Below are 15861 nucleotides of genomic sequence, written 5' to 3'. Positions count from 1 at the left end.
CTAGCTATGTACTCCACATTAAGTTGTTTTCGCTCGTGGGATGTGCTGTGACAAAGTACTTTACACTGTCTCATAGCATAGCATGACAAGATGGCAACAGTATATGGTGTAAAAAGAACACGGTACGTCACCAGCAAGTGTAACGTGTGTGAGCAGTGCCGACTTGGTCCTAAAGCTGACATGATGGGCTGATTTAGACCTGAGGTGCGCTTGGTTTATGACCCTAGTCTCTGCTAGAGGGTCGAGTAATTACACACATTCCCACAAGAAACATATTTCCCCTGGCCATGTGAAGTTTAGGGTTTTATTAAAGGGAGACTAGGCCTTGTTTGGATGGATTTGTGTGCTGAAGCAGTGGGGGCTGGAGAGTGGGGACAAGAGGGTGATTAACTTGGACTGTAAGTGTAACTCATACCAAACAAAGACCAGCTTTATTGAGCCTGACAGGGCCCACAGGGCATCCAGCTCTAAGTGATGGAGACGGAACAGTGTCATTTGTGTGTTAATGTGAGGGGCGAGTGTGGGGGTGTGGATGGATGCAATTTGTGTTGCTGATCTATGATGATGGAACACAATGAAAAACGGAACTGACTAAGATTCGACCAAGTGCCTTTAGGCTATCGGGGATTGGAGTGGGAGAGGGAGAACACATATATTACTATTTAATAACTAATGAAACCGTAATTTACTGACTTAACAGCACTACCCTATTCTAGTCTGGTGATGCTTTTGTCTTGTTTCTTAGTTGTTACTTAATGGGGATTGTGTATAACAGGTGACCTGTGTTGTAACAAATTGGGCCATTAAGACATGGAAACCATTCACTCACTCAACTCACTCACACACACACAAGAAATGAACAACAAAGGAATTTGACGAGACACAAGAATTTGGTGAGGTTCTGACCTAAAGAGATCAATTAAGCCCAAGTAATGAGTTAACATTTGTGAAGAGCGCTGTGAATGAACCCCTTCACCCTCCCAAGCCCGGTATCCCTCTGCTTTGGCCTGAGACACATTAGAGATGGGCCTGTTCCATCAAGACTGCTCGCCATTAAAGGTGAAACTAATTAATCTTAGTTTCACCGACAAACCAGCTCGTCTCTTCAGGAAAGAGACAGACTCTTGAGTGATTGTTCAGGAGGTTGCAGGCCACCACAGGTCTGCCTAGTGTGCTCAGCACAGACTAGTTTACATTTATTAATACAAAAATCAAAAAGAAGAAATCATTCAAAATAATGTAGCCAGCAGTCCCCTCTGATGAAAATGTATCTTCACAGAATAGTCTCGTTCACGTTTCATTCAGTAGCCAGGTTTTGATGTTGCACAGTCTTGTGTCGTGTTGAAGCATCTTTGAGAAAGCCATAACTCATTGAGGATCAGATTTCTGTGCAGGTGACCTCACACTGCCCCATCCTTTCTCCATGTCCTTCTCTCATCAATTATAACTGTCAGTACAACATAGACAGAGCAACTACAGAATCAAAGTATGGGGATTTGTAGGGTCAAAGCTGACAGTGACTGATGTAACTGTTGATGCTTCAAACTAGTCTTAGATGTTCGGTAGACATCGACAGATGTCGAATGTTAACATGTTGAGTGAGCATTTATTAAAAATTATATTAATTACAGCTAAACAACTTGGTGGGCCTTAAACAAATATTACGTTTGAAGACATGCTGAATAATTTAAGATTCTGATAATGAATCAGGCCTTCTTTTGAGGTTTAAACTTTTTTTTAAGAGGGGAAGGGGGGGCGGAGGGAATCAGGCAGCTTAGACCAGGTGTTGCTGCCGTGATCAGCACCGTTGGAGCTCTCTGCTCCATCCAACTTCAAAGTAAAGGTGTCTCCCTGTGAGCAAAACAAACACACCCGACATGACATCATAACACCTTCAGAATACCTTCCCCTTGATTTCATAGGGAATGGATACATGAGAAGAATTAATGGAGGACCAAGGAAAAAATACATGGGCTTGGAGCTATTGAAATATCTCATGACTGTATGTATGGTGTCTGTCATCCTCAATTCCATTGATTTATATACTTCTAACAGAAGATACTTGGACACACACATGCACGCCATAAATAATGCCTCTTGTTATCCTTTGCTATTCAGGGCAGATTCTAATGGAGTGCAACATTTTCCAACCACAATCCTTTAAACACATTCTGACTCTGCCAATGTATCTGCCTCGGTAGCTAAATGTACTTTTGATTCTTTCTCTTCTTTATTTGATGTCTGAGAAGTCCTTGCACTTATGACATTCCGTTGTTACTTACGCAACTCATTCATCATAAGGCTGGAATTTTCGAAGAAAACCTTGGAATTGCGCAGCCTTATTAGCTACAGGACAATGCAGTAGGCTGAACAAGAACACAAGTAATGCAATGGATGGGTTCACTCGTTTGATGACAATCTTCGGTGTGTAAGTCCTTCCTTGAAACTTGAATCCCTTCTACGGGATTCAGTCAACAAGTCCAGTCTCCTCAGTATAGCCAACCACCGTCTGTAGTCTGACGCAGAGACGCCGGAGCCTCGCATCCTCTGGAAAACCTCACCAAGACTGCAGCTACAGAGGCTTCTACTCCCTATTTATCAAACATGCCACCTCCCACCCCAGCTCCTGAGCACCCACGGATGTGTGCTTTAAAGGTCACGGTATAAAATGGAGATCTCTGTTCCTGTAGCTTGAGGGGGCAGGGGGGGGTGACACACCGCTGGGATTGTGATTGATGGAATTTCCCCTGGCTGGGGCTCCATCTGTATTATTGGCAACAATCTGCCCGAGCCACACCCTCACACACACACACACATACATAAACACATGTGCATACACACACACACTCACAGTCCAACACATGCGTACAGTAATTGATACACACACTCACAGTCCAACACATACGTACAGTAATTGAGTGGCACACAAACCGATTTAGTTTTATTCACACAGACACACACACTCCCGCGGTGACAGTCATGGAGAGTGTATTCATTTTCTATTCATCTTTCACTACAGTAATAGCAGACTTGACTAGTTATTTTCTCCTGGGAAGTTGAAATAAAACCAGGGCTCTCTCCCACTGCTACTTCTATTCTCTCGTCTGAGAGCGTCTGCTAAAATGTCTAAGTGTAAAATGTCTAAATTTATTCTAAGGATTCACAAAGTAATGTTTGTTACGCTAAGACTGGGACACTCGTCTTGGTCCTTGGTCCTTTCTCAGACAGTGTGTGTGTGTGTGTGTTTCAAGTTAGTAGAGGTGTGATGGAGGACATTACTACTGGGATCTTTTAACTCGATCCTCCAGATCAAAACTGTTATTCCTCCTTCTTTAAAACTCACAACGCTATATTCACAACACATTGCCCTTTCACGTCCCACACAGTAATGTACATGGAAGCGCAAAGGTTCCAAATGTTGCCCAGCCCTGCTCATCTATTACGCAGCAGATTTGTTCATGACCACAACCAGGTGTCTACTGAACAGGACAGATATTCCCCTGAAACATGCTCCAAATTTTGAAGGGCATGTATCTTCAGAAAACTAGAATAACTTGTTTTAGTCTTTGAAAAGGACACATTGTGTATAGTCCACCTTGCTTCCCTGTACAACAGGACAGTCTAGGAGATGTGGCATGAAATGCCTCAGTCCAGAAACTTTTTATAACTGGATTAAAATGGGATCTTTGAGAATTGGACGCCGGAATGGTGCCGACCTTTGCAGGTGAGAGATTGGAGGATTGGTATTCTCCTCCTGAAAACCATTTCTGCTCTTCCGCCGCGCAGAGAACCCAAATGGCTGTGGATTTTTGATCTTTTTACAAACATTCAGTTACTTTATGCAGAGCAAGGCCATCTTGGCTGACACATTTCAAATACCCAATTTAACCCTATTGATTGTGTTAAGGGGGGGAGTGTTGTTGGTGGGTGTGTACGTTTCCTGGGCTGATGCAACAATTGACCTCAGGTGAAAGCCAAGCCAGATAAGTTGACAATGGACTTTAGCTAAGAGGAGAAAAGAAGTGAACAGCAATGGACAGCAAACAGGAAACATCCTAAATTGCTCTGAGTTTCTGACCCTTTTTTGAGTGACCAAGTGTCAGTGTTCATCTCAAAGTATCAATACTGTCAATAACTGTCACCATGATGTTATTGGAGAGAAATCGATTTTTTATGATTTGCACTTGATTTAGTTGTGTTAAAGCATATGCTATACTGTAAAAAAAAAAAAGGGAGTGAGGAGAGAGAGGGGTGGATGGAGAGATAGTTTGATGCACCTATGCACTGAATTGTGTCATTGTGGTAGAAACCAAACAGCAAAACAGAAAAGGTATCTGTACCATCTCTAAACTAAGCTCCCACAACACAACCTAGTCTTGACAATCAAAACTGACTAACATTTTATTATAGTAGCCATGACTTCATAGATAGCATTACACAAGATAATAATTGAATGTATTAGTTATTATACAGTGGTGTGCGAGTGCTATTGCATAGATACATTTTCCTTCCACAGAAAATAAAGGAAAAACCCCTCATCATTCCATTTATTTTCCCCACCATGGAAAAACAATGGGTAGTGTGTGAACCTATCTTTGATATTACATCAATAATAAATACTTACGTAGAAGAAATACTGTCACTGCATGTTAATGCTCGTGAACATGAGCATCTGGCTGATGTGTAACTGTGTGCTCCTGCTTATCCTGTGTTTCTGTTGCAGTGCGAACTCTCAATGCCTGTGCTGTGCACAAAGAAGTCATGTCCCTGGCCATATCTTCAGTTGTGGAAAGAGATACCTAATGCCTCTCATATCACAAAGAGCTTTATCAAAGCCTTTCCGATGAACAACCAGCACCCTGTTCTGCCCGAAAAGAAAACAGCAGAGGAGGGCCAGCTGTTATGAAGCTCCTCTCTGTTTCAACAAAGCCAAATCTCAGTAAATTCAGCTCTAAGTGATTTTACTGCCGTCACAGACCAGGAAGCTTCGGCATCATCCTCCTGTCAGTCAGACTGACAAGCAGCCTGCTCATATCCCTCCATTTGTCTCCCTGACTTTCCATTGCTATTTTGGGGGTGTCCGCTCATTTCCAGATATTGAAGCGGCGTCTCTCTCTCCCACCCTGACATCCCCTCATTGACTCACTGACACGCTGCTCTGCTGACAGACAGATCTGTAAACCTAGGAGAGACACGAGTCATCCTGTGAATGAATATGGAAACCTTCTCTCTGTCTGTCCATCTGACATTAGCCGCCCACTAAGTTTGAATACTGAAGGGACCGCCTGAACGACTGATGGAGTGACAGAAAAGAATCTCAGGCTTATTCAAATCGAAATCTGATATTCAACACAATTTCCAAATTACATATTCGTTGTCAGCCAACGTAATGTTTGGTTTATAACTTTACCGGCGCCTGATTGAGGAATTGGAATTCATTCCCATGTGCTTAAAGCCAAGTGGTGAGGTGTGCAGTTTGAATAGGGATTGATTTCCTGTAAGCTCAAAATTCAATTGGGCTCCTGCACTACTGATGTCTGTCCTCCTTCATTGCAGGGTAATCTGGAGAGCAAATATCAGCAGCCAGCATTCCATCATCCTGGGAGAGACAATGGGTGGATCAACAATGGAGGGAGGAGGGGGGGATGAAGGAGGAGTGGAGAGGGATGAAGATAGGGTAGGCCGGATGATGTGGTAGGTGGAAAGGATTTGGAGAGATGAGGTGAAAAGGAGAGAGGAGGGGGAAGGAAGGAGAGGATCAGAGGAAGGAGTGGGGGGTGAAGAGGGAGAAAGGTAAGGAGGAGAGCAGATGAACTGGAGGAAAGGAGGCACAAGAGGGAAGGATGAAAGTAGGGTAGAGAGGAGGTGAGGAGGGATGAGGGGGAGGGGGAGGAGGGAGAAGGAGGGGGAAAGAGGACAGAGGAAGATGTCTTGAAAGCCTTCAACTTGCCCATACATAAAAATGACAGGATTTGGAAATGTGCAGTCGTAAATCTACCTACCCAAACGTGTGCTTAGATGATTCCTTTCACCATGCTGTCCTGTCTAAAGTCTGAGCCTACAGAGATTGAGGTGTTGGTTGTTTTCGCAAGTAACCTTCACCATATTAAATGTAAACATGACTTGGAATGTCACTGAACATTTCCTATTGCACTGTGATGACCTCTGACCCAACCAGTCACACTGAACTTTGGCTTCAATTTATACTTGACTCCATTAGAGGTTAGGTGATGTATGTGGCCAATATGAAGCACTATAACGCATTCTCTTGGTAGAGAGGTTATCACCTCTGAATTGATTACAATTTCATTCAACTGGGTTCTCACTTGGGAATTTAGGGGAATCTTTTTTTCTCAGAAGGTAGTGGCTTGGTGACTTTTACATTATTTAACCACATTATTTATTTTATATCTTTCTTCATTGCATCATATCTGTATTCAAAATTAATTCAAGCCCACTATATGGTCTCCACTATATGTAAATGAGAAGTATCCTCTGGGGGACTGGTAGAGCATGCCGATGGGAAACAAAAAAGCATCTTTAATCTGATTAAATTATCCCATTCCCAATGTATAGAAGTAAGGTCACTGAGCATCTCTTCTTTACTCAGTAGATCTGACATCCTTACACACACACACACACACACACACACACACACACACACACACACACACACACACACACACACACACACACACACACACACACACACACACACACACACACACACACACACACAAATCAATGGTATCCAGCCAACACAATACTACATTCTAACTTACATAAGAGATTATCTCCCTAATAATAAACAATCTGGGATCCATGTTCATTCTCCTTTTGTAATAACTTTTCAGTAGCTATTTTCTCACCAGTTGGGCTGTGTGTGTGGTCTGGTTTCAGTGGTTTTGATGTGTCAGAGAGGAGAACAGAGCAGAGTTAGTCAGAAACATCCGACAGAGAATGACGGCTCCTGGAAAATAATTATCTCTATCTCTCAAGCTCCTTTGGGAACACCAAAGGCTGCCAGTTTGCAATACTGCTGTCTCTAAAACTGTCTTTGACCAGAGCACTGTATCACTGTAGCACAAATCCTTTATCCACGGCAACATCATTTGTCATCCATGTCATGTACAAATGATGGAGATTGTCAGTGCAGATTCTTTCAAGAAATATCACTCACAATCTGAGTAATGTACCTTAAGGGAAAACTTTTAGTAATGTTCATCTAACATCCATGTACAAAGTACAAAAGGTGAGCTGTGCCTATTTTGTTCTCAAGCAGTGATATTGCATTTATAATCTATTCCTACGCTGAATATTCTCGTTAGTCACATTTGTAAAAATCACAAACCAGACAAGCAGTCACGTGAGTCTAATCAAATGACTGTCGTTTACACAGGGTGACTGTTCTGTCTCTGCTCAGAGTCTGGACTGTTGAGCTATGAATGTGCCAGACTGGAAAAAAGAGTGAAGATGTGGAGGAGGTTAAGGGTGTGTTCAGGCTCCTGCTTCATCCTTGGCTTGACAGAACACCTTCGCTCCTCCCAGTGCTGGCATCTGGAAAAAGGGCCTTAATTACTTGTCTCTTCAGAGAGAATGGGGGGGGGGGGGGGGAGGAGTAAAGTGTAAAGTGTGCATGTGTGGAGGGAGTGTAAAGGGGGAGGAACGTGCGGCAGGCATGATAGTGGCCCAGAAGAGAAGGAGAGGAGGTAGAAGTAGAGGAGACAGAGCACAGACTTGATCTGTGAGGTGTCAAAGTAGAGAGTGTGAAAAGAGAAGTTACTTATTGTATTCCTCTTTGACTATCGATATAACACTAGTGATATCACATTGACAATATAATGAGTCAACGAACTTGCCTGACGCAGTAGATGATTCTGTGGGTCTGGTTTTGCTTCTACGCTACGTCAGTGTGGTAAATGGTGTGTTTGCTTGAGGCCAAGACATTTGTCAAAAAGGACGGGCTTCGTGGGTGGCATCTGGAAATAGACGATGGAGATAGGTGTTGGACTGCAGTCAAAGTATCTGACCTTCCTGTCTCTGCCATCTCTGGAATATACGGGAGAAATGGTGATGCTGTCACGTAGGCTACTTTGTAGTTTCTTTCAATAACAAACGGCCAATTACACAAACGGAGGCCTGTGCATGCTTAAGTATGTGGGGGTGAATGAGGTGGAGGCTGTATGAGAAGGCAAGGTCGATAAACTGCGTCATGGATGGGCTCCTGCACACCAGTTTCAGGAATTATCAGCCAGGACACATCAAGTCCATTTCCATTTTCAAAATGGAGACTTTCTAAAAAGTCAAGGCTGAGGAGTGAGCGTTTCTATGGCTAGGCCAACGTTTCCGTGGGAACGCAGACAATACATTGATCTGTTTCAGTACGGAGAGAATCCTTGGTGACCAGGTTGGCTTTGTTGGGCTGAAAGTACAATTTCCCAGTAAGGAAAAAGAAAAGCATTCTATTTGGATGCGTATATTAAATCAATACCCTGTTTCAGGGAAATATTTCAACTTTAGAAAGTGGATTACTAAAGGTTAAATAGCAGCACTAGCCTTGGAAGTGAAATATATAACAGTAACCTATTATAAAAGAACTCACTTAACAATCTGAATAGTTAAACAGTTTTGAGTATAGCACATTGCACATTCATTTAGCTGGCACTAGTCCTCCACTAAAATGTCATGATCTTCGTGATGCCCTATTCAATCTTTTGATATGAACTGAAACCTAAGAATAACTTGGCGTGTTCTGAGAGTAACAGCGAGGCGGGGGGAGTCAGTGACGAAGCATGGACACAATTTACAGGCTGCAGACGTGATTACTGGTGATCACTGATCATTACCCAAGATGAACCATGGGAATCGGTTCAGGAAGTGAGACACTAGGAAACAGACCATTACAGATTGGAATACAATTTTTCACCATCAACACTGATTGGTGCAATGATGTGTGCCTATGACCAAACTGGTTAACTTTGAAATGAGAACTTGCGCCACGCAGGTCACCAGAGTCAACAGGGTTGATGTGATTCTACCCTACCAGAGGAGGAGGCTACAGGTGGATGAGAAACTCAAATCGAGTTCAACCATTTTTATCTTATCGAGTTTTGCACTTTAAGGCTTTCTGTCAAAAATGTTTTAGATAGATACTTTAAAGCTTATGTAACCTATCATTAATGGTTTTTAAAAGCTTAATAATGCTATATTAGCAACACCCACAACACTTCCCATATTCAGCATTGATTCAATGTGGCATTTAATTTAATATATTAATTTTGCCAGCTCCATGGGAGTTTGAAGGATACAGGGTTGTTTTGAATGTGGCTATGCCCAAAAACAGAATAAATCAATTACTACACACCTGGGGAGGGAGCTAATGAGAAAACCTTACCCTCCTTTAATTAGTTGGATGTTGAAAGCCCAATACAGTTGCCTCTCCTCACCCAGACAGGAATACATTACAATAAATCCTCTCTTTTCTGTTTCTCAGTCATGATCTTCTCGCCACAAGGAAGAGTGAAAGGAGATGGAGCGAGACAGAGAAAATAGGTGTAATGTTGAAATGAATCTGCATCAGTCTTTCTCCGGATTTGTCGGAGATTGCTGAGTTTCCTTTTGCAGCAGCACCACCTCCCCCATTATGTAGCATAGGTGACACCCCCCCCCCCCCCCCCTGGACCCTAGGCCCATCACAAGAGTGCAATCCCGCTGGAGAGAGAAAGCAGAAGTTGCTTTCAAAAGCGTGCATGAATGGTGAGAGACAGTTTGAGGAGGATGAGAGACTTGCTCTGATTTAGAATCAACTCTGAGCAATCTGGCAGGAATGAGAGTTTGGTGATCTTGTTTGAGGAGATGAGGGAGATGCCTAGGCATCCGCTAAGGTAGCAAGGGATATGAGGCAGATGCTGAACCACTAAGGGATCTAGGAAGTGACTAGGGCAGATAGGGAAGCACTGAGGTAGATCCTGAGGGCACTGATGTAGATGATGATGCACTGAAGTCCTGTGGATTCTGACATACAACAAATGGTCTCAGAACCATGATCTTATGGCCACTGTCTTTCAGGACATAGTGTCACATTGTTGTTAGAATCTGACTTAAACAATTATCAGGCGGATGCATAATTGTTGGCATTTTTATTTACTGAAAACTGTAAAAAAAAAATAAAAAAAAATCACAACTTCAGATAATATAAAATATAAATATTATCTAAACATTCAGTAGTTTTTCCTTCCATCCCATTCTTACTGCAGCAGCAAAGTCAAAACTGTTCTGTTGAGGGCAATATGACAGCTGAGATTCTGAATTCAAGGATTTTGTTCCTTACATAAAGTTGATTTGCGCACAGGAGTGATTTCATTTTCATCTCAGCTCTATCACACCATCGGTTCTGTGATCCACCACCAAGCAAACACACTACGACCCAGAAAACAGAAATCACAGATCAAAGAGGAAACAGATAAAGATGTTCAAGCGCTCACAGAAACTTTACAAAAACAAATTGGGACTTGGATACAAAAAGCCCTGACAGCACCATAGTTAGTTTCTTAGACCAGTGTGGGAGGAGAACGATGAGGGGGTTTCCGTGACTGCAGGCTGCTCTATGGATACATCTGTGGAAGCCTCTGGAGGCTTCTCTACGGGGTATTCTGTGGAAGTCTCTGCAGGCTGCTCTATGGGTTCTTCAGTTGCCTCAATGGTGAAGTAACTGACATGCTGAAACTTGAGCACCTCGTTACCCCAGCAGGCCCAGCCCGGCAGCAAGCTGCGGGCAAACAGCTCCAGGCAGCTAGCGTCCGCTCCAACAAACGGCTTCAGCACCTCTGTTGAGGGAGAGAGAGACCAACAAGAGGAGGAGAAGGGACGGCTCAGTCAGTGAAAAGAGAGATTCAGCTGGAGAATGCCTGCCTGTCTCCAAAGCTCTGCTGCTTACTTTGCAATGGAACATTTGTATTTTTTTACAATACAATAATTCAATAATGTTCTATTGTGTTCTATTCAAATCTGGGTTTTATGTAGAGTAGGACTGTATGTTAAAGTAGAGCAATTGAGTGACTGACCTTGCATCTATGGGAACAATGGCATTCCGGGAAGCACACACCTGACAGATATGTTTCATTTCACCTCCCACGCCACCTCTCACAGCTTTGTCTGTGCACATGCACCCTCACACGCGCCACCCCGATCCTCAGCACAGCCTACGCTCCGCTGGGAGTTAATGAACACCACCCACCCCCCCTCCCCCCACCACCACCACCCACTCCCCCAAGACATCTATCCAAACTACACAATTCACCACCCACCCCACCTTCCTTCCCTCCTTCCCTCCCTCTACCTCAGCTCCCCTCGTTCTACACGTCACATAGGAACTAGCTGCAGGCGAAGTAAAGGCCAAACATGCCCCTCTCAGCCGAACACAGACCTCTCCGGTTGACTCGACTCTCAAAGTTGGAAGAGTAAAAGGTCTAATTACGCTTTTAACTCACCGAGGAGGAAAGGACAAGGTGCAAGACAAGCAGTTGGAGAGACAATGAGAAGGCACTCAACTTGGGCACAATTAAAAGGAAGTTTTCATGGTCTATTTCTCTGCGTGTGCTGTGCTCTCACACTCATGAGGGAGGGAGGTGACGTGCCTCTCTGTGGCAGACAATGAAAGAGCATACACCTCCGATTGGTTAACTTCACTACCGACAACACCCCTGTACCCAGTCATCTACCACCACGTTTATTTTCAGCATGGTTTGGAATGAATTGTTTCGGCATTGGTGAGTCAACGAGAAAACACACATTACTGAGTGACTGTACTGTCTGCACTTAACTTTTACATTGTGGGGTATTATTACAAATGTAGTGACGTTTCTTTTTTCAAATCACAGATCCCAGTCCATCAAGCGGGCACTGCCAATTAGCAGCTGATTATATTGCGATGCTGAAAGCATCCTTCTCTATTTCAGTCATTATGAAAAAAAAAATTGGATACCAATTAAAAAGCAAACATTGAATTTTCCAGACACACATAAACGCTCTTTTTCCAACAGTTAGGCCATCTGGCAGGAAAATGTACACCGTCACGTGTGAGAAGGCTTCCCTGTTTGTTTCCTGCCCCTACCCCTTGCCCCCACACAAAAGTTGAATGTCACTGTCAGCATCACCAGTTAAGAAGGGGACCAAAAGCTATAGGGTCACAGGGTTGTGTAACCCTTCCCTGGGTGTTTGAGACAACTGTGCCAGGAGGTCATGACTGAGGCTTAGGCAGTGGAGGGGGTGGAGCGGGCACTGACTCAAGATGAGCTGGCACATTTGGAATTCACTGGAAAACACTGGGACTGCACAATGCAACAATTAATGGTTGAGATTGGAAATAACTTCACCTGCTTTAAAGACAACTTTCAAAATGTTGCATAATCCTCTCCAAAGGTAGGGAAAGGACAGCCAAATATCTTTTTTCATGCCTCTGGGTATACAGTTAATATCTTACATTAAAACCCATAATCCTCATGGTCATTTAGGCCTGCCAGCTCAGTGGAACTTTTCAGGATCAATAAAGTTAATTCAATGCCTCTCAGTTGGAACTTCTCTTAATGTGAGGTGGCATCTCAGGGGAGTTCTCTCCGCAGGAGACGAGGACCAGCCCAGCTGACATTTTCTTTCTGCCGCCCACAACAAAGCCACACCCACCCCCACCATGGTGCCCATGGAACCTGGGGAGGAGAGAGGGGTGTGGAGGACTGCAGTGCAAGGACAGAGAAAGGGAGCACATCACTAGCAGGTTAGTTCACAGCTACCACCCCCAACCCCCCCGAAAAAAAAAAAAAGACGACAAAAGGTTTGAAGGATCATCCCATTTTGTTCTTTGAGCTATTGCGTTTCACTCAAAAGGGCATTTCGAATTAGCCAAGCCGCCCAAACGTAAAAAGGTGTGATTGTTTTCCAGACGCCAAACTGACCTACACGGTTGAATCCTGAGCTAAACTAGATGAAAATCAAACCCTCAGAGAGGATCTACACAACACAAAGCATCACTCTTTCACAGGGCCGCCATAATGGCCACCATAATGACAATTATGGCAGGATATTTGACAATATCCTGCCATTTACACAGAGTGGCATCTTTTATATTTAGCTGAAAGGGCACGGACAGACCTTCTTCCTGCTCTGGCTTGCTCTCCAAGTAAATCTACGGCATAATAAAACGCTTTCCCTTGAGAAGGAGGTTGCTGACGTCAAACCTTGCTCGTTCAAAGGCTCTCTGCATATTCATTGTTGAAGTCTGTCACCATTCCAACACCACTGCTGCTTAGTTTTGATTTGAGCTAAAAGTTTTCACTTGCTTCTAATCACAATAAATATTGCAATGTAATGACATAGAGGCCACAAAGGTGGTAAATTCCCAATTAGGCTTTAATTACCTGTCGCAGCTTCTGTATTATGGCCATGAGGGTGTGGCAACCTGCATGACTAAATGGCATGCTCTTGTAACAACGTAGTTGCTTTCTCAAACACGACGGTGAGAGAGCTGCAAAGCAGAGGTCATCTGCATCTCTTCTCCCCCACCCCTAGTTCATACTAAGACATTCTTCTGTCTTTATGAAGAAGTGAGAAATATATAGACAACGCTGGTTGGAGCTGGTCAACGAATCCCTTCATGTAGTGTTATTAGTGTTGTTGTACTGCCCTCTAGTGGCAAGATTTAGTTAACCCACACATTTTTTTATACTTAAACAAGTTATCTGTTTTACAGATGCTTACCAGAGAGTGATGGCTTCTGGGAATGCAGGACTGACGGGACACTGACAATAACACGCTGATCCTCCACAGAGATTTTGGAGGTCTCTGAAGGACTGAGACACAGGGGCTCATGTGAATAATCCATGACCAATGAGAATATAAGAACACACTGATAAAATGGAAGTAAAGGTATAGGGCTAAAGAATAAATGGTCTCACCTGGGGGATTCTGTGCTGTTTCCATGATAACGACCCAAAACTAGCACTTCGTAAGGCCTCTTATGCTGAGAGTCCAGGGGGAACACAAACTCACCGGACCTTGTGACCTGAAGAGTACAACACGACAACATGATTCAAAAACACTACAACTATAGCTAATATTCACAGACACACTCGCTTACTTCATCTCCATGTTTACCATTGTCTTCCTAATGTGCTTTTACCTTGACCCATAGCCATTCTGCTAGAACTTTCACTCCCCAATGTGGGTAGAGCTCTTCCCTGACGAAGCGCAGGTGGCTGGGCCTGTTGGTGACCCAGGTGACCACCAGACAGCCTGGAGAGGCCAGCAAGGGCACGGGGAGGCGTTTGAGCTGGGTGGAAGGCAGGAAGCTGTACCTGTGAGCAGAGGTGGCGAATCGTAACGACAGGGGAAATAAAAGGACATGCATCCTAACAGAGTCACACACTCTGGATTTGCTGTTCATCCCTTCTGCGTTGCAGTGTTTGATTCTTCCGCTAACCTGCGACTTCTTTTCACAGACTTGTTTTCCCATGGCGGATCCAGAACAATGAGCTCATATGTCTGTTCACCTGCAGAGGAGACACACGGTCATACACGAGCCAGATGCTATTCACTGTCTCCAGACCATTTGTAACTGCGCTGCAGTGATGTCAGCTGTGAAATCTCAACCACGTGTTATGCACTTACGGTCAACCAGCGGCTGCATTCTGGTGAAATCGGAGAGTAGGAAGGAACATTGTGGGGGTATGATGTATTTCTCCCCCATCAGTGTCACCTCCATGGCACAGTCCATACGGTTCTCTGTGACCCGTGTGAACAGGTCCAGGTGCGTTGCACTGTCATCCTCAGAGTCAACAAACTGTACCTGTTGAGTATTCTTGTCAGGGTCAGACACAAGAGGGAGCACTTTAGCCAAGTCACACAGTGCCGCCAGGTTGCACTCCTGAAAGGGATGGGGCCCCTGTGGGCCCATCTCTCCATTTAGGTATCCACAGGACAGACCAGCTTCCACCAGGGATTTGGTTCCCTCAGCGATGAATGGTCTAACCTGTAACAATCACATACACACAGTGTTATGTTGAGAGTTTAAAGATGGCAGGCAACATGGGGGGGGGGGGGGGTAAACATGACTGACATGAGTGTACATCACCTTGACGTGGTAAGACAGTGAGTCAATTTCCCCTTGGTTTAGATCACTGCGTTTCCGTTTTCTTTTCTGTGGGAGTATGCAAACCATGACCATTAACATGTGATGAGGACAAGACACAATACACGAGTAGTCTACTCACATACACACTCCCATAGGAGGAAGTAACAGAGTATGGCAATTAATTAGTAAACTCTGCCTTGCTCAAAGGCACAACGGTGGTACATTTACCTTTGATGGTACTCTACTCGTAGTCCCATTTTCAGCCTTGGACACATTGTCTAAGGTTTTTTGCGGATCAGTATTAACGGGGTTCATATTAAAATGACACTTTAAAATCTGAAAACATTGCTGTTTGAAACGACATTTAAAATAACGCTCTCGATCTGCTTTAGACTGCGAAATGCATCGTGCGTGTCCCTGGTCTATGAGTGAACATGCGTCCAAAAGCCACCCTTTATCATTTTCAAATACAATCGACATGTCCGCAAAAGAGCAGCAAAACCTGTACTTTTGGAGGAGTAGGCTAAACAAACTGCATTCTCGCTTAAGCTAGCTATGGCTAATTGTGTGGTAAACTATCACAAAGCTTAATACCAAAGCCAAAACGTTGCATCTTTTTTAAATCGCTCCACTTCCTAGTTGAACACGCTGTTTTTACCTTACATTTGAAGATTGGCCAAAATAATTCCACTGCGCATGTGCAGTAGTGAGGCCAGCGCGTTTTCCGCAGCGCGTGC

At 44.0% G+C, this 15861-nt stretch overlaps 1 protein-coding gene across 4 annotated transcripts; it reads right to left on the bottom strand.

Moving 5' to 3' along the window:
• Window positions 1-1702: 1702 nt before the first annotated feature.
• mettl4 (methyltransferase 4, N6-adenosine) lies at window positions 1703-15784 on the bottom strand. Of its 4 annotated transcripts, none has more exons than XM_084702932.1 (8): window positions 15353-15784; window positions 15125-15190; window positions 14662-15022; window positions 14474-14543; window positions 14174-14348; window positions 13950-14056; window positions 13753-13844; window positions 1703-1851 (listed from the first exon to the last, which is right to left on the bottom strand). In XM_084702932.1, exons 1-8 carry the CDS (start codon window positions 15602-15604, stop codon window positions 1799-1801), a joined length of 1176 nt encoding a protein of 391 aa, XP_084559058.1. In that variant the 5' UTR covers window positions 15605-15784; the 3' UTR covers window positions 1703-1798. The 4 variants fall into 4 exon arrangements, with proteins under 4 accessions (XP_084559058.1, XP_084559059.1, XP_084559061.1 ...); XM_084702933.1 differs by lacking the exon at window positions 1703-1851 and adding an exon at window positions 7232-7557 and having other exon boundaries at window positions 15353-15783; XM_084702935.1 differs by lacking the exon at window positions 1703-1851 and adding an exon at window positions 7892-7979 and having other exon boundaries at window positions 15353-15783.
• Between the last annotated feature and the right edge of the window lie 77 nt (window positions 15785-15861).

The sequence above is a fragment of the Hypomesus nipponensis genome, chromosome 8 (genome assembly GCF_054491055.1).
Source record: "Hypomesus nipponensis isolate SF chromosome 8, ASM5449105v1, whole genome shotgun sequence".
Lineage (NCBI taxonomy): Eukaryota > Metazoa > Chordata > Actinopteri > Osmeriformes > Osmeridae > Hypomesus > Hypomesus nipponensis.
The sequence above is the reverse complement of the archived record's forward strand: the minus strand, read 5'-3'. Positions and strand labels throughout refer to the sequence as shown.

Bases quoted from the DNA above. Each gene is read 5' to 3' on its own strand.
- mettl4 (XM_084702931.1), bottom strand. From the start codon at position 15,604: ATGTCGATTGTATTTGAAAATGATAAAGGGTGGCTTTTGGACGCATGT. The intron at 15,023-15,124 runs GTGATGTACACT...TGATTGTTACAG, and splicing joins CACTGTCTTACCACGTCAAG to GTTAGACCATTCATCGCTGA. The intron at 10,827-13,752 runs GTAAGCATCTGT...CTCCCTCAACAG, and splicing joins CCAGAAGCCATCACTCTCTG to AGGTGCTGAAGCCGTTTGTT.